This window comes from Rhinopithecus roxellana, chromosome 16, assembly GCF_007565055.1.
Source record: "Rhinopithecus roxellana isolate Shanxi Qingling chromosome 16, ASM756505v1, whole genome shotgun sequence".
In the NCBI taxonomy this organism is placed as follows: domain Eukaryota; kingdom Metazoa; phylum Chordata; class Mammalia; order Primates; family Cercopithecidae; genus Rhinopithecus; species Rhinopithecus roxellana.
Genome location: NC_044564.1, coordinates 34557271 through 34576080, shown reverse-complemented (window position 1 = coordinate 34576080; position 18810 = coordinate 34557271). Strand labels below are relative to the sequence as shown.

General features: G+C 38.3%; 1 protein-coding gene across 1 annotated transcript in view; it reads left to right on the top strand.

The window, feature by feature from the left end:
• AGTPBP1 (ATP/GTP binding protein 1) overlaps window positions 1–18810 on the top strand; it is a 204845-nt gene that overhangs the window by 13037 nt on the left and 172998 nt on the right. Inside the window, exon 2 of the mRNA XM_010378074.2 lies at window positions 13994–14058. Within this exon, the coding sequence (XP_010376376.1) occupies window positions 14027–14058 (32 nt within the window). The 5' untranslated portion in view covers window positions 13994–14026. The remainder of the gene's footprint in view (window positions 1–13993; window positions 14059–18810) is intronic.

The following is an 18810-nucleotide window of genomic DNA, read 5'->3' as shown; positions in this document are numbered from 1 at the left end:
CACCATTTGTTGAAGAGACTGGTTTTTCCAATTGAAGGGACTTGACACCCATGTCAAAAATCGATTGGCCATAGATATATGAATTTATTTCTGGACTTTCATTCCATTGGTCTGTATGTCTGTCTGTATGCTACTACTAGCTGTTTTTAATTAATGTTATTTATTTAGGTTGGTGCAGAAGTAATCTCAGTTTCTGCCATTACTTTTAATTAAAAGTACAATTAACATTAAAAGTGATGGCAATAACTGTGATTACTTTTGCACCTAATACACCGTGAAAATTATTGACAATATCAAATAGCAAAGCTATTAAAAACCATAAGCCAAAGTGATATTAATAAAAATATAGTCCAAGTCATAATTTATGTAAGATTTTGAAATAAGTCAACTTTTTTTTTTTTTTTTCTGATTGGCATGGTGAGGCTGAAATGAAGGTCCACAAGTTAACAAAATATTTGTATGTGTTTTGATCTTTTTCATCTTTTATAGGCTTTAACATATACAATAAAATTGCCTTTTAAAACTAAAAGAATGAAGTTTATCTTGTTCACATGAAACCTATTTTTGTTTTGTTTAATTTGAAATAAGCATTCACAGTGTTGATTTTTATCTGACATGAGACAGTTCGTCCTTGCTGTAGGTGCTTGTTAAATAAGAAAAAACTTAAAAAGTTGAAAACTTGCAGCTAAATGTTCATTACTTTCCTATGATTGGCAGAACATTGCTGGTTCAGGGAAATCCATAACATTTTTATGATCAGCAAATCTCATCTTGAGTGTATAATCAAGAGCATAAATCTCATCTTGAGTGTATCATCAGTGAGGAGGAAGAGCAAATTCCTCCTCCTCAAAGTTAAGTTCTCAGCCTGAGCACAAGATTCAGAGAAAGGGTTCCTTCCTCAGTCTTACACTTATTTGAAAAGAAAAGGGAAATACTGTTTACTTTTCCTTTTTAATATTTTTCTCCTATATCAGCAAGACTTGAGATTTGCAGATAAACGTTCTTACTCTCAAGCCCAAGAAACAATGGAAACATTTTAAGATTTCCTTTTTTTGATCACAGGATTTTTTCCCCAAGACTCTTGTCACTTGAAATAAACATACATAATATGTAAAATATATATTATGTATAAAATATATATTATAATTATATATATAATATATAACATATATATATATATAAAATATGTATTTTGAGACATGGTCTTGCTGGAGTATAGTGATACAGTCATAGCTCACTGCAACCTTGAACTCCTGGGCTCAGGGATTCCTCTTGGTTCAGCCTCCCAAGTAGCTGGGATTACAGCCATATGCTACCATGCCCAACTGATTTTTTTTTTATAATTTTTTTTTTGTTTTTTGTAGAGATGGAGGTATCACTGTGTTACCCAGGCTGGTACAGAACTCCTGGCCTCAAGTGATCCTCTTGCCTTGGTCTCCCCAAAGCACTTGGGATTACAAGTGTGAACCACCACAACTGGCCTTAAAAATATTTTCTCTAAGGTCTCGCGGAGAGTTGTTCGGTTACTTCATGTGATAACAAATGTTTGCAGATTGGGCCATTCTTCATTCTCAAAATACTTGGCAAAATCTGGTCCGCTGTGTTTGCGAAAGTACTCCTGAAAGTCATCTTTCAGTTTAGACACCTGTTGAGAAATCTTCTGCTAAGCCACTGTATTTCTGTATGTAGTAGATTTATGTGCTCTTCATCCATGTTTTTACACAGTTCTTGAAACATTTTTGAATGAACAGGTTTTTATATAAGTTAATACTTTTTTGGAACTTCAATTAGAACTTTAAAAATTTCCTTTCCTAGGGCTTTTGACACCAGCATCTCTCTGTGAAGAAAACACTGTGTTGTGAAGTGGGGTTTGCTTTTATTCTTTTTGAGACGAAGTCCCCCTCTGTTGCTCAGACTGGAGTGCAGTGGTGCAATCTCGGCTCATTTCAACCTCCACCTCCTGCGTTTAAGTGATTCTCCTTCCTCAGCCTCCTGAGTAGCTGGGATTACAGGTGTGTGCCACCACGCCCAGCTAATTTTTGTATTTTTGGTAGAGATGGGGTTTGACCATATTGGCCAGGCTGGTTTCGAACACCTGACCTCAGGTTATCTGACCGCCTCATCCTCCTGGAATCCCTCCTGGGATTACAGGCGTGAGCCACCACACCTGGCCGAATTTCGGAGCACTTTGGATTTCAGATTTTCAGATTTGGGATGCTCAACATGTACTGTAGAACTTTTTTCAGTTTCTTTTCTGTATCTCATATAAACATTTTACTGATCTTTTACTCAGTGTAATTTTACATTTTTTATTATAATTACAGTAGATTCTCACCACCAATTGTGTGACTTTCCCATTGCTGGGCAATACATTCTACTACTATGTAACTTGCTGCCTCAGCCTTTTCACTCATTTTTGTTTTTTAAACAAAATATTCAGTGTGTTTTGAGATTCCATTACATTTGACATTTAACTTGTCAAATGAATGTAATTTGTATTTAAGTGTCTGTTGAATTTTGCTGAAACTGTTGCTGTATTTGTAAAGTTGTTTTCCACAGGCACCACAAAATGGTATGGGAAAACTTAGTGCAGCCCTGTATACATCCATTGATACGTAGTTTGCATTGTAAAGAGGGACTTGTTTCATGTGTCTCTTGATGTACTAGTGCCATGAAATGACTCACTAGATACTGTTCTTTACCAACCTTGCTGGAATTTTCCTTTGGCTCTATTCTCACACTTCATCCTCAGAAATTACCACGTTGGATTATCGGGCATTTGTAAAATGCAGATGTTAATGTATAAGACATAAGACCGTAACAAAAAACTAATTGAGAAAAAAATCACAAAACTAAATTTTCATGATATAATTCCATTGTAATTTTGTCCGTGTTTTACAAAGCTTGTACCAAATAGCAAAACACTGGGGGTAACTGAGTTGCAAGGTGTAAATTTTTTTTTTTTTTTTTTTTTAGAGACAGAGTCTTGTTCTATTACTCAGACTGGAGTGCAGTGGCGTGAACACGACTCACTGTAGCCTCAATCTTCCAGGCTCAAGTGATCCTTCTACCTCAACCTCCCATGTAGCTGGGACTGTAGGTGCATGCCACCACACTGGCTAATTTTTTTTTTTTTTTTTGAGACGGACTCTTGCTGTGTCTCCCAGGCTGGAGTGCGATTAGCATGATCTCGGCTCACTGCAACCTCTGCCTCTTGGGTTCAAGCAATTCTTCTGCCTCAGCCTCCCGAGTAGCAGGGATTACAGGCATGTGCCACCATTCCTGGCTAATTTTTTTTTTTTTTTTGTATTTTTAGTAGAGACAGGATTTCGCCATGTTGGCCAGGCTAGTCTTGAACTCCTGACTTAAGGTGATTCGCCCGCCTCGGCCTCTCAAAGTGCTAGGAATACAGGTGTGAGCCACTGCTCCTGGCCTAATTTTTTAATTTTTTGTAGAAATGGGATCTCACTATATTGTGCAGGCTAGTTTCGAACTCCTGGGTTCAAGCAGTCCTCCCACCTTGGCCTCCCAAAGTGCTGGAATTACAGGTGTAAACCACTGTGGCTGGCCTTTTCATCAGAATCAAAATTTCTCTCCAATTTTCCATTACACTTGTAGAACTTTTTTGCTCATATCAGGCAGTTGGCGGTGCCTAGAGGGAGGTTTGGGGAGGTAATTGGAGAGGGAGAGGCTGATGTTCATTCGCCCCCTACCATCCTCCCACTATGCGTAGCAACCTCCGGTTATCAAGGACAACTGTATCCCAATAAACGTGGTCTTACTGTGCACTACCACATATGGCTAATTTCTAACACAGTTGTTAGGTTGTTCATTTATTGTCAATACTTTCATTGCTTGATGCACAAAAGTTAAAAAATTAAAAAAAAATTTTTTTGTTAAATTTCTGATCCCTCAAAGAACTCAGGCAGTATCTTCAATATCTTGTGCATTCCAGGTTGAGAATCCCTGCCTTACACTCGGGGACTTCTTCGAATACATTGTTGTAGAAAAACTGAACATGCCTGTGTCTGTGCTTTCCCCTCTAATCAGGCAGCTTTTGCTTATCTTCTAAATCTCTCACACGTGACGAATTTGGTAGACTTAAGTTACATCTGGAAGTGTAGCTGCAGGGTGCAGGGAAGTCTGGGAAATGCTTTTTAGTTTTTAAACTTTCAACTTCCTGTGGTATAGGAAGGCACAGTAGAGGGAAATTGGGATAGATACTGTGTGCCAGTATGCTATATCTGCCATATTACTGGATTTTTAAAAATGAAGACTTTCTTGCTTGTTTGTGTAGTAAAATTTTTTCCAAAAGGAAACTTAAAAGCATTCATTAATTAAAAATTTTATTTAGCACCTGCAGTATGCTGGCATTCTTCTAGATACTTGGGCAGCATTTAGTGAGCAAAACAAAGATCCATGTCCTCATGGAGTTTTAATTCCAGTGGAAAGAGATAAGATAATAGACGTAACACATTGTTAAATAAGTTTTCTGTGTTATTGTGTGAATAAAAAGAGTCAAGTAGTGGCCAGTGAAATCTTAGATATTATACCATGTGAGTATTTATGCGGATATATCAAGAACCTTGGACTTTTACCACATTTTCCCCACAACCTTGAGGAAATAATCTATTTTGGTTGCTTTTGTAGTAAACAGTGGTGATTAATGGATAAGGGTCTGGGATAAAGTAGATCGTGGCATTAATGTATATGTTATGATGTGGCATATATTGAGCATTTGTAAGTTTATAAAAATAAACTGATTGTTCTCTCAAAAATTGGTTTTGACACAGGTTCATGTATCACTGGTTATTCAGTAATGACAATTTTCAAAGTTGTCTTAGTCTGCACTACTATAACAAAATACCATAGAGTAGGTAGCTTATAAAGAACAGATGTTTATTTCTTTTTTTTTTCCTTTTTTTTTTTTTTTTTTTTTTTGAGACAAAGTCTCACTCTGTTGATGGTGTGATCTTGGCTCACTGCAACCTCTGCCTCCCAGGTTCAAATGATTCTTCTGCCTCAGCCTCCTGAGTAGCTGGGATTACCAGTGCCCGCCACCACACCTGGCTAATTTTTGTATTTATAGTAGAGTTCAGGTTTCTCCATCTTGGCCAGGCTGGTCTTGAACTGCTGACCTCAGGTGATCCACCTGCCTCAGCCTCCCAAAGTGCTGGCATTACAGGCGTGAGCCACCGTACCTGGCCAGATGTGTATTTCTAACAGTTCTGGTGGCTGGGAAGTTTAAGATGAAGGCACTGGCAGATTCGTATCTGATGAGGATCTGTTTCATGGTTCATAGATGGTGCCTTTTCACTGTGTGCTCACGTGGTGGGAGGGAAGAGCTTATTCTCTAGGGTTTCTTTTAGAAGGACTCTCAACCCAGAGGAAGCTTCCAAAATGGCCAAATAGGAACAGCTCCAGTCTGCAGCTCCCAGTGAGACTGACGCAGAAGATGGGTGATTTCTGCATTTCCAACTTAGGTATATGGTTCATCTCAATGGGACTGATTGGATGGTGGGTGCAGCCCATGGAGGGTGAGCCAAAGCAGGACGGGGCGTTGCCTCACCTGGGAAGCACAAGGGGTCGGGAGATTTCCCTTTTCTAGTCAAGGGAATCCGTGACAGTCTGTACCTGGAGAAACGGTACACTTCTGCCCAAATACTGCATTTTTCCCATAGTCTTTGGAACCGGCAGACCAGGAAATTCCCTCCTGTGCCTGGCTCGGTGGGTCCCCCGCCCATGGAGGCTTGCTCACTGCTAGCGCAGCAGTCTGAGATTGATCTGCGATGCTGCAGCTTGGCAGGGGGAGGGGCATCCACCATTACTGAGGCTTGAATAGGCGGTTTTGTGCTCACAGTGTAAACAAAGAGGCCAGGAAGCTTGAACTGGGCAGAGCCCACTGCAACTCAGCAAGGCCTACTGCCTCTCTATATTCCACCTCTTTGGGCAGTGCATACCAGAACAAAAGGCAGCAGACAGCTTCAGCAGACCTAAACATCCCTGTCTGACAGCTCTGAAGAGAGCAGTGGTTCTCCCAGCATGGCATTTGAGCTCTGACAACGAACAGACTGCCTCCTCAAGTGGGTCCCAAGCCCCCATGTAGCCTGACTGGGAGACATCTCCCAGTAGGGGCTGACAGACACCTCATCCAGGCGAGTGCCCCTCTGGGATGAAGCTTCCAGAGGAAGGATCAAGCAGCAATATTTGCTGTTCTGCAGCCTCCGCTGGTGATACCTAGGCAGACAGGGTCTGGAGTGGACCTGCAGCAAACTTCAACAGACCTGCAGCTAAGGGGACTGACTGTTAGAAGGAAAACTAACAAACAGAAAGGAATAGCATCGACATCAACAAAAAGCACATCCACATGAAAACCCGACCTGTAGGTCACCAACATCAAAGAGCAAAGGTAGATAAAAACCACAAAGATGGGGAGAAACCAGAGCAGAAAAACTGAAAATTCAAAAAACCAGAGTGCCTCTTCTCCTCCAAAGGATTGCAGTTCCTTGCCAGCAAAGGAACAAAACTGGATTGAGAATGAGTTTGATGAGTTGACAGAAGTAGGCTTCAGAAAGGTTGGTAATAACAAACTTCTCTGAGCTAAAGGAGCATGTTCTAACCCATCTCAAGGAAGCTAAAAACCTTGAAAAAAGGTTAGATGAATGGCTAACTAGAATAAACAGTATAAAGAAGACCTTCAATGACCTCATAGAGCTGAAAACTACAGTACGAGAACTTCGTGACGCATGCACAAGCTTCAATAGCCGATTCGATCAAGTGGAAGAAAAGATACTAGTGTTTGAAGATCAAATTAATGAAATAAAGCAAGAAGACTAGATTAGAGAAAAAAGAGTGAAAAGAAATGAAGAAAGCCTCCAAGAAATATGTGACTATGTAAAAAGACCAAGTCTGTGTTTGATTGGTGTTCCTGAATGTGACGGGGAGAATGGATCCAAGTTAAAAAACAATCTTCAGGATATTATCCAGGAGAACTTCCCCAACCTAGCAAGGCAGGCCAACATTTAAATTCAGGAAATACAGAGAACAACACGAAGATACTCTTCGAGAAGAGCAACCCCAAGACACATAATTGTCAGATTCACCAAGGTTGAAATGAAGGAAAAAATATTAAGGGCAGCCGCAGAGAAAGGTCGGGTTACCCACAAAGGGAAGCTCATCAGACTAACAGCGGTTCTCTCCGCAGAAACACTACAAGCCAGAAGAGAGTGGGGACTAATATTCAACATTCTTAAAGAAAAGAATTTTCAACCCAGAATTTCTCATCTAGTCAAACTAAACATTGTAAGTGAAGGAGAAATAAAAGCCTTTACAGACAAGCAAATGCTGAGAGATTTTGTCACCAGAAGGCCTGCCTTACAAGAACTCCTGAAGAAAGCACTAAACATGGAAAGGAACAACCGGTACCAGCCACTGCAAAAACATGCCAAATTGTAAAGACCATTGACACTATGAAGAAACTGCATGAATTAATGGGCAAAATAACCAGCTAATATCATAAAGACAGGATCAAATTCACACATAACAATATTAACCTTAAATGTAAATGGGCTAAATGCCCCAATTAAAAGACACAGACTGGAAAATCGGATAAAGAGTCAAGACCCATCAGTGTGCTGTATTCAGGAGACCCATCTCACATGCAAAGACACACATAGGCTAAAAATAAAGGGAGGGAGGAAGATCTACCAAGCAAATGGAAAGCAAAAAAAGCAGGGATTGCAGTCGTAGTCTCTGATAAAACAGACTTTAAACCAACAAAGATCAAAAGGGACCAAGAAGGCCATTGCATAATGGTAAAGGGATCAATTCAACAAGAAGAGCTAATTATCATAAATATATATGCACTGAATGCAGGAGCACCCAGATTCATAAAGCAAGTCCTTAGAGACCAACAAAGAGACTTAGACTCCCACACAATAATAATGGGAGACTTTAACACCCCACTGTAAATATTAGATCAACAAGACAGAAGGTTAACAAGGATATTCAGGGCTTCAACTCAGCTCTGGACCAAGTAGATCTAATAGATGTCTACAGAACTCTCCACCGCAAATCAACAGAATATATACATGCTTTTCAGCACCTCGTTGCACTTATTTTAAAATTGACCACATAATTGGAAGTAAAACACTCCTCAGCAAATACAAAAGAGCAGAAATCACAACAGACTGTCTCTCAGACTGCAGTGCAATCAAATTAGAACTCAGGATTAAGAAACTCACTCAAAACTGCACAACTACATGGAAAGTGAACAACGTGCTCCTGAATGACTACTGGCTAAATAATGAAATGAAGGCAGAGATAAAGACGTTCCTTAAACCAATGAGAACAAAGACACAACGTACCAGAATCTCTGGGAAACATTTAAAGCAGTGTGTAGTGGGAAATTTACATCTCTAAATGCCCACAAGAGAAAGCAGGAAAGATCTAAAATCGACACCCTAACATCACAATTAAAAGGACTAGAGAAGCAAGAGCAAACAAATTGAAAAGCTAGCAGAAAGCAAGAAATAACTAAGATCAGAGCAGAACTGAAGGAGATAGAGACACAAAAAAAAAACCCTTAAAAAAATCAGTGAATCCAGGAGCTGGTTTTTTGAAAAAATCAACAAAATAGACCATTAGCAAGACTAATAAAGAAGAAATGAGAGAAGAATCAAATAGACACAGTAAAAAATGATAAAGGGGATATCACCACTGATCCCACAGAAATACAAACTACCATCAGAGAATACTATAAATACCTCTATGCAAATAAACTAGAAAATCTAGAAGAAATGGGTAAATTTCTGGACACATACACCCTCCCAAGACTAAACCAGGAAGAAGTTGAATCTGAATAGACCAATAACAGGTTCTGAATTGAGGCAATAACTTGCACACGTATGTTTATTGTGACATTATTCATAATAGCAAAGACTTGGAACCAATCCAAATGTCTATCAGTGATAGACTGGATTAAGGAAATGTGGCACATATATACCATGGAATACTATGCAGCCATAGAAAGGGATGAGTTCATGTCATTTGTAGCAACATGGATGAAGCTGGAAACCATCATTCTTAGCAAACTATCACAAGGGCAGAAAACCAAACACTGCATCTTCTCACTCATAAGTGGGAGTTGAACAATGAGAGCACATGGACACAGGGCGGGGAACATCACACACCATGGCCTGTCAGGGGGTGGGGGGCTGTGGGAGGGACAGCATTAGGAGAAATACCTAATGTAAATGATCAGTCGATGGGTGTGGCAAACCAACATGGCAATGTATACCTATGGAACAAACCTGCACGTTGTGCACATGTACCCTAGAACTTAAAGTATATTAAAAAAAAAAAAAAAGGACACTCAACCCATTCATGAAGCCTCCATCCTTATGACCTAATTATCTCCCAAAGGCCCCAACTTCTCATATTGTCACTTGGGGGTTAGCATTTCAACATATGGATTTTGGGAGGCACATGAACATTCAGACCATAGCAAAAATGTTCAGTTATTTTTATTTTATTTTATTTATTTTTTGAGACAGGGTCTTTCTTGTTTACTTGACCATGGTAGATGTGGTAAAGTGATCAGATTCTGGATATATTTTGAAAGTAGAATTATCAAGACTTCCCGATGTATTGGATGTGGGATAAGAGACAAGGATGAAGCTAAGTTGGATTGAGTAACTGGAGACATAGAATTGTCTTTAACTTAGATGGGAAAGCCAGGGTAGAGCACACTTGGAAGGGAAGGTCAGATCCGTTTTGTATGTGTTGAGTTGGTAATATTATTAGAGATTGAAGTGGAAATGTTGAGTAATTACAAGACTAGATGAGATCACCAAGGAAGTGACTGTAGTTAGGCGAGGACAGGGAAAGGACTAAGCCCTGGGCATTCCATTAAAGTGAACTTAGAAGTGGTCAGTGAGGTTGGGAGGAAACAAAGTATATAGCCAAATGAAGAAAGCATTTCCAAGAAGAGGATGTGGTCAGCTTTATCAAATGCTGCTAATAGGACATATAAGATGAGGACTGAGAATTGACAATTGGATTTAGTAACATGGAGATCATTGGTTATTGAGAAGAATGGTGTTGGTGGAGTGGGGTGGGGAAAGTCTGATTGGAATGTGTTTAAGAGAGGATTGGAAGAGAGGACTTGTTGACAGTGTCCATAAAGAAGTCTTTGCTTTCAGAAGGAGAGAAATGGGACAGTAGCTGGATTGGGGGGATGGGAGTGAGAAAGTTTTTTTCCTAAGACACAGAAATATCTTGATTTTATGGTGATGAAAATGATTCAAGAAAGAGGAGATTATACCTAAATTCCAAGCTCTGTTTTTATAATCACTTTTTTTCCATACATTCTCAGTTCCTCTGCCCCTCTCTTGCTTTATCACTCTTGCTTGGCAAAGCCACAAACTTTGTGAAATGCAACACTTCTGCTTCTAGGTGCCTGCACTTTCTGTTACACCATATTGTAATCAACACAAGCTTTCGCAAGATTTTTCATTCATTCTGAAGTGTTCTGGCTTCAGGCTTCGGTAATAAAAAGTGAACTGTAAGGGATACACTGGCCTGCCTTAGGATAATAGGGTTGAGAGCTGACCTTTTTCATTGGGGACTCTCAAGCCTAGAAAGCAGAATTCTTTGAAGTTGTCTGTTTCTTTAGTGAAGATTATTTGCCAGGGGTTAGATGCTTGATACTGCTGAGCATGTTCCACAGTGGTGGGGCATGGAGATATGGAAGAGGTAAGAAGTTACTATTTGCAGTTCCAAAGTTTTAGTTAGCCCTGTTCCGTAGTCTTCCTCTGTCGTCCTTGTTGTTTCCGAGTGCTAGGTTACTAGTTTCCTGGATTCTTCTTAGCAGAATACCTGTTCCTTCTTCCCCCGTAGTTTTCTTTTCTGTCACTGTAGGCTTAAGCATAACCAATCTTCCTTCATTGCTCTCTCCCTTCTTCAGAATTCTTGTTGCTTTATTTTCATTTTTCTTTTTTTTTTGAGACAGAGTCTTGCTCTGTCACCCAGGCTGGAGTGCAGTGGTGCGATCTTGGCTCACAGCAACCTCCGCCTCCCAGTTCAAGTGATTCTCCTGCCTCAGCCTCCTGAGTAGCTGGGATTACAGGCTTGCACCACCAGGCCAGGCTAATTGTTGTATTTTTGGTAGAGATGGAGTTTCACCATGTTGACTAGGCTGGTCTTGAACTCCCAACCTCAGGTTGCCCGCCTTGGCCTCCCAAAGTGCTGGGATTACAGGTGTGAGCTACCGCGCCAGGCCCTTTGTTTTTGATAAACTGCTATAATAAGCTCCTGTTAGAAGTTTTTTTAAACATTACACCATGTTGTCTTGATATTCTGATCATATATGCACACATATATATGCAGTTTTTCAAGAGATGTTTAACAGATATATACCATATATTGAATATTTGCTATCAAATATTCTTAACTATGTTATCTTGCAGTATATCACTTTCAAGTTAAAATGCCAGAAACAACACCAATATATACAATTATTTTAAGGAATGATATATAATGACACATTAAGGTATAGATTCTTTTGACTTGTAATTCTTAGAATGATAATAGCAAAAATGATGCAAAAAGTCTTCAGTGTGAGATTATGATGAAGCTACATTTTACCGTTGTCTTTTTCAGCCATAATGAAAATGGTCTCGGTGTCTAGCTGCAGACAGATTTACTCATTCTAGAGCTGCAGGCAGATTTACTCATTCTAGAGCTGCAGACAGATTTACTCATTCTAGAGCTGCAGACAGATTTACTCATTCTAGAGCTGCAGGCAGATTTACTCATTCTAGAGCTGCAGATTTACTCATTCTAGAGCTGCAGACAGATTTACTCATTCTAGAGCTGCAGACAGATTTACTCATTCTAGAGCTGCAGGCAGATTTACTCATTCTAGAGCTGCAGGCAGATTTACTCATTCTAGAGCTGCAGGCAGATTTACTCCTTCCAGCTCATTAAACACAGGATACATGACTGCATAGAAGGGCATATAAAGCATGGAAATGGCCTCAGCTTCATTCTTCATCTGTTCCATTGTCATCTCATTCAAACACCAACTACAGTAGAAAAAGCAGTGCTAAAACGCACTTCATTCACTGCAGTGAATTCCCCTTTCTTGCGTGATAGAAGAATAAGGCACAAAACACACACAGGCAACTGAGGCACTGACTTCACTTCCCACCTATGGACCCTCTTCAGGGTCTGTTCACTTTGGTAACGCCAGAAGGACTTGAGAGGAACCAACTTTATTTCTTTACTTTTAGTGTAATCTAGTCCCGAGAGGAAGAGGAGAGAAATGCCTGTGGTTTATTTTACTGTGAACTGCAAGTTCAAATCATTTCTTATCTGTTGAAATAGAGTTGGCTGTGATATTAGTGCTCACCATTATTCTTTTCAACTCTATCACCTCTAATAAAATCCACAGGGAACTTCTCGTGAGATGTGCTGTTAGTGTATTAATAGTCTCTTCTGTTTGTGGCAGCAACAGTGCTTTTGAAATCACATAAGATTTTTTCCTCCCTGTGGATATATAGTGATTTTTACTTAATTTAGAAATAGAAAAAAGTTACTTTGATTTTGTAGTTGTGTCTTAAAAAAGAGTAAAAAAAAAAATTACAATTTAAAATTTCTCATTGACTTTAAAAACAATTGATGTATTTTTTGTACACAATTCTAAATATTTCCTTTTTTTAGTTAAGAAAATGAAAATTATGTATGTCTTGTTGAAAAGTTCTGTTATTGAAGAAGAACATCCAGAATATCTTCTACTTTATCAGAGTATCTTCTAAATGTATTAAGTTAAACAATTTGAAGTTTGCCCTTTTTGTGTGTGTGTTGTCTCTTTAAATATGACATTACTAAATATTTCATAAGTATGTGATTCACTGTTTTTTTTTTTTTTTTTTTTTTTTTGAGATAGAGTTTTGCTCTTGTCGCCCCGGCTGGAGTACAATGGCACGATCTAGGCTCACTGCCACCTCCACCTCCTGGGTTCAAGTGATCCTCCTGCCTCAGCCTCCTGAGTAGCTGGGATTACAGGCACCCACCACCACACCCAGATAATTTTTGTATTTTTAGTAGAGATGGGGTTTCACCATGTTGGCCAGGCTGATCTCGAACTCCTGTCCTCAGGTGATCCACCCGCCTTGGGCCCCCCACGGTGCTGGGATAACAGGCGGGAGCCACCACGGCCAGCCGTGATTAACTTTTTGAATTCACAGTAGTTATTCTACTTTTTATTGATGCCAAAAAATTCTGCTTCAGTAAGCATTGGTATTTAAAAGATATTTAGAGTATTTTTGGGTTAATAGTTGCAAAATAAACTTGAAGATTTATGAAAATTGTGTGAATTGAGATTTAAGGTTGTTTTAACATGTATAATGTCTAAAAATGAAACCTATTGTTTGAGGGAAGATGTGCATAGAAGCTTTTACTAATTTGAAAATGTTCTTATATGGAAATAACACATATTTACTAGTATTTGACTACTGTGTGAATGGTGTACAGTAAGTGCACTAATCACAGGATGCTGTGATTGGTTTATGTATTTTAAGGAAGAGTATTAGAACAGGAAGGATAATTTGAACTGTCTCAAAAGATCTTATTAGGTTGCAAATGACATTATGTTAGGTTTCTGTTTTTGTAGCAGAAACCTACAGTTTCTGCGTTTTGTAGCAGAAACTGTTATCAAAATCAATAAAAAAATTGATTTTGATAACAGTTTCCTGGCTGATTTTAGGTATTTGATAACAGTTTCCTGGCTGATGATAGGTATTTTAATAGTCATACGTTGCATTCTGAAGTGACCCAGCAGAAGCGCATAGAACTCAAATGTTCTCTTTTTGTTTCCGGTGTTATCTTGTGTTGCCCATAATGAAAACTTTCCATTGTATGGCTTCTGTGATATCTAATGTATAGAAAAAAGAGTTACAAGTTTTTAATATCATTAACATTTTTCTTTTAGATTATCTGCAATTATGAAATGAAATAACTCAAGATGAGCAAGTTAAAAGTGATACCAGAGAAAAGGTACTGTAATTCTAAATATCAGTATGCATAAGTTACAGAAATAATGTATGACAGAGTTATTTGAAACTTGACACTTGAGTACTTGAGTACTTGACAAAGTATTATTTGTGTTTAAGTAGATAGTATATTTATGTAATTAAAAATGTTTATTAACATTTAAATTTTCAGTTAAAATAGGAGTCAGCAAACTATGACCACCTCCTGTTTTTGTATGGCCTGTGAGCTCAGAATGGTTTTTACATTTTTTTTTTTTGAGACAGAGTTTCATTCTTGTTGCCCAGGCTAGAGTGTAGTGGCGCAGTCTCAGCTTACTACAACCTTTGCCTCCTGGGTTCAAATGATTCTCCCGCCTCAGCCTCCTGAGTAGCTGGGATTACAGGCACCCACCACCATACCCGACTAATTTTTTGTACTTTTAGTAGAGACAGGGTTTCACCATGTTGTCCAGGCTGGTCTCGAACTCCTAACCTCAGGTGATCCACCTGCCTCAGCCTCCCAAAGTGTTGGGATTACAGGTGTGAGCCTCCTGTGCCAGGCCAGTCTTTACATTTTTAAATGGTTAAAAAAAATAGTATTTTGTGATACATGAACATTATATACAATTTGCATTTCAGCATCTATAAATAAAGTGTTTTTTGGAACACAGCCATGCTAATTCATTTACATATTGTCTGTGGCCACTTTTGCATTAAAATGGTAAATTCGAGTAGTTATGACAGGGACTGCATAGCCCACAGTGCCTAAAATATATACTATTTGGCCCTTTACAGGAAAAGTTTAGGCTGGGCACGGTGGCTCACGCCTGTAATCCCAGCACTTTGGGAGGCCGCGGCGGGTGGGTCATCTGAGGTCAGGAGTTCGAGACCAGTCTGGCCAACATGGTGAAACCCTGTCTCTGTAAAAAATACAAGAATTAGCTGGGTGTGGAGGTGGGCACCTGTAATCCCAGCTACCTGGGAGGCTGAGGCTGGAGAATCGCTTGAATCTGGGAGTCAGAGGTTGCAGTGAGCCCGGATCTCGCCACTGCACTCCAGCCTGGGCAACACAGCAAGACTCTGTCTCAAAAAAAAAAAAAAAAAAAAAAAAGAAAAGAAAAGAAAAGAAAACAGAAAAAGTTTAACTGATTCCTGAGTTAAAGCACACTGTATCACCTCTGTTAAAGTTCTTAAATATCAAGAAATTGTCTTAATGTTGGTTTTATTTCTTTCAGTTGAAAGACAATTCTGATTGATCGTATTTGGAATTGTCTTGGCTATACAGCCATGAGCAAAATGTATAACTTTGTGAAGCCTCAGTTTTCTCATCTGTACAGTTATTTTAATGATAATGCTATTATCATAAGGCTATGAAGATTAGATGGTATTTGGCTTGGTATAATTAACAGTGTATTAATATTGGTAGTGAAGTTTCTGCTTTGTCGCAATGTTCTTATGGTTACGTGTATACACGTTACATTCATAGGTATGCTTTATATTTGTTTTATAATGAATAGTATACACACTGTTTAGGTTAGATTTATTCCTTAAATTGCTAGGTTTTGCAGTTATTAACTATGTAATACGTCATACCAAATTTCATTTTAGTCACATACTTGTGTAATTTCTATAGGAAAGGAATTAGGCATTATTTGTATTTTTAAAAGGATCTTTTTAAAAAATGCCTTACTTTTTGCATCAGGTCAAACAAATAATGCTATTTCTATTGATTAGCTAAACTATCTAAAGTTACTAGATCATTGTGCATAAAAATGTGAAATTACTTTTAGTTTGAAAGCCTCTGGCTCCTAAGGTCATTTAAAATTTTTTTCTCCTGAAGTATATTTATTGGATATTTTTTGTTTTGTTTTTGTTTTTGTTGTAGGGTAACTAATTTGGAATCACTGCAAATAGTCTTTGTCTAAAGGCAATTTCTAGTAAATTTCTAGTAAATTATACTTTCTAGTAAATTATAATTTCTAGTAAAACTTGTCATATTGCTCTGTGAAGAAAGCTGAATGCAATAAGGCAAACTGAGGTAGATAGAAAAGGGTCAAAGCTCCCTTCCCATAGTATGGCATATTGAGACTGTGTCAGAGAACTTACAAGAATGTCTTCTAAGGGTCTGAAAAGCGGGGAGAAATAATACTTCCAGGTTTTGTTTTGAATTTTTTTCTTTCTTCAAATTTGATGAGAGCCCACCAATTTTTACAGAAAATCTTTTGTGTACTTTCATGTCTCTAGAGGCTTCTGTAGATACTCTTTGATTTCTTTTTTTTTTCTTTGCCTCTTTTTGATTTATTTCTCAATTATGAGAAATTTTATGTACCTAGCTTGGTACTAAATCTGTGACAGTAGAAAAGAAACATGAATGTAACACTTAATACAGTGTATTGAAGAAAATGAGTGTTGAATATGTTCTGAAAAAAAAGCCCTATTCTCTTTTTATGCAAAGTCTGTGAGTTGATAAAGAATATCTGAACAAATGCAGTATGGTGACTTAACCAGTATGTAGTGAAGTGTTAAATTTTGAGGTGTATAGAATTTGAAAATAAGGTACTCATAAACAGGTGTTTATTGTGTGATAGGGGCTTGAAGAGGCAAGGGTAGCTTGAGGGTTAGTGGAATATTCAGAGTTGCTGAATTTAAACAAAGATTCTAATTAGATAGATTAGATTGGCAGATTTAAAGACCATGGCAGATGGCAGTAAGTGGCGATTTAAATCAAAGAAGCACATCTAGTGAAATATAAGCAGCAGAAATATTCTCTACACTTCACTCTCTACCATTGTGGTCATGCCCTAAATCTTATCATTAGAAAAACTATCATTTCAAAATACTAATTTATTCTTTTCATTCTCCAACTATAATCTGTTATCTTTCTAGCTCACTTGCTCAAATATCTGTTCTCTAAGAGTTCTACCTCACCCAGAGCTCTACTCTGTTAACTTTTATTTTCTCTCATTCATCTCTTCCTCCTCCTCTTTTATTAGTATAGAATCTGTTGTCCATTATTACACATTCTTGCTGATACCTGAGATGTCTTTACCTCACTTTAAATTTTTCCATCACATCCAAGAGACAAAGTCCTTATGCTGGATAACCTTTATTGAGCAGCTGAATGACACTGGAGGATGAACTCATTTAGTAGGTATCACTAAAAAAAATGGTGACAGTGGATATCCTTATCTTGTTTTCTGATCATTGGAGAAAAGCATTCTTTTACCTTTAAGCATTTTGTTAACTGAGTTTCTGTAGATGCTTTTTATCAGGTTGAAAAAATTCTCTTATATTTTAGTATGCTGAGAATTTTTTATCCAGTATAAATGTCTGATTTTGTGAAATACTTTTTCTGTCTGTTGAGATGGCTACAAGGTTTTTCTCTTTTAGTTTATTAATAGGTGAATTATATTGAATGATGTTCAAATATTAAACCAACCTTGCATTCCTGTGATAGATCTTACTTGATCATGATATATTGTAAGTATCCTTTTCATATATTGTTGGATTTGATTTGCTAAAGGGTTGTTTAGAAGTTCTGCATCTATGTTCATGAAGCATACTGGGCTGCTTTTTCCTTTTCTTGTTATGTTTTTATCTGGTTTTGGTATTAGGTACTAGCCACATAGAATTTTGGAATCAGGAAGCATTTCCTCCTTTTCAGGTTGTTTTGAAGAGTTTGTATATAATTGGTATTATTTCTTTGTATGTTTGGTAATATTCATCAGTTAAGGCACCTTGACTTGGAATTTTCTTTGTGGCAACTTTTTAAAGTATAAATTCATGGCCGGGCACGGTGGCTCATGCCTGTAATCCCAGCACTTTGGGAGGCTGAGATGGGCAGATCACCTGAGGTCAGGAGTTCAAGACCAGCCTGGCCAACATGGTAAAACCGGTCTCTACTAAAAATATAAAAACTAGCCGGGTGTGGTAGTGGACGCCTGTAATCCCAGCTACGTGGTAGTGGACGCCTGTAATCCCAGCTACTTGAGAGGCTGAGTCAGGAGAATTATTTGAACCCAGGAGACGGAAGTTGCAGTGAGCCGACACAGTGCCACTGCACTCCGGCTTCTGCGACACAATAAGACTCTGTCTCAAAAAACAAACAAACAATAAAGTATAAATTCACTTTCTTTAATAGATAAAGATAGCACTATTAAGGTTTTTCTATTTCTTATTGAGTGAGTTTTGGTAATTTGTGTCTATGATAGGCTGAATAATGGTCCCTTAGGAGATGTCCATGCCTTAATCCCTGGATCCAGTAAATGTGTTACATTACTTGATAAAAGGGACTTTGTAGATATAAATAAATTGGGCATCTTGATATGGAGAGATGATCCTGGATTATCTGTGTGGGCCCAGTGTAATCATAAGGGTCTTTATTAAGGGGAGGGCAAGAGGATCAGAGTCAGGAGTAGGAGATGTGAGGATGGAAGTAAAAGGTTAGGGTGATGTAAAAAAGAGGCCATGAGCCAAGGAATACAGGTGACCTCTAGAAACTAGAAAAGGCAAGGAAATGGATTCTTCCTCAGAGCCTCTAGAAAAACCATTTCTTCTTCTTTTTTAAAAATTATTATTTTTTTAAAATTATACTTTGAATTCTGCGTTACATGTGCAGAACGTGCAGTTTTGTTACATAAGTATACATGTGCCATGGTGGTTTGCTGCACCCATCAACTCATCACCCACATTAGGTATTTCTCCTAATGTTATCCCTCCCCTAGCCCCCCACCCCCCAACAGGCCCCAGTGTGTGATGTTTCCCTTCTTGTATCCAT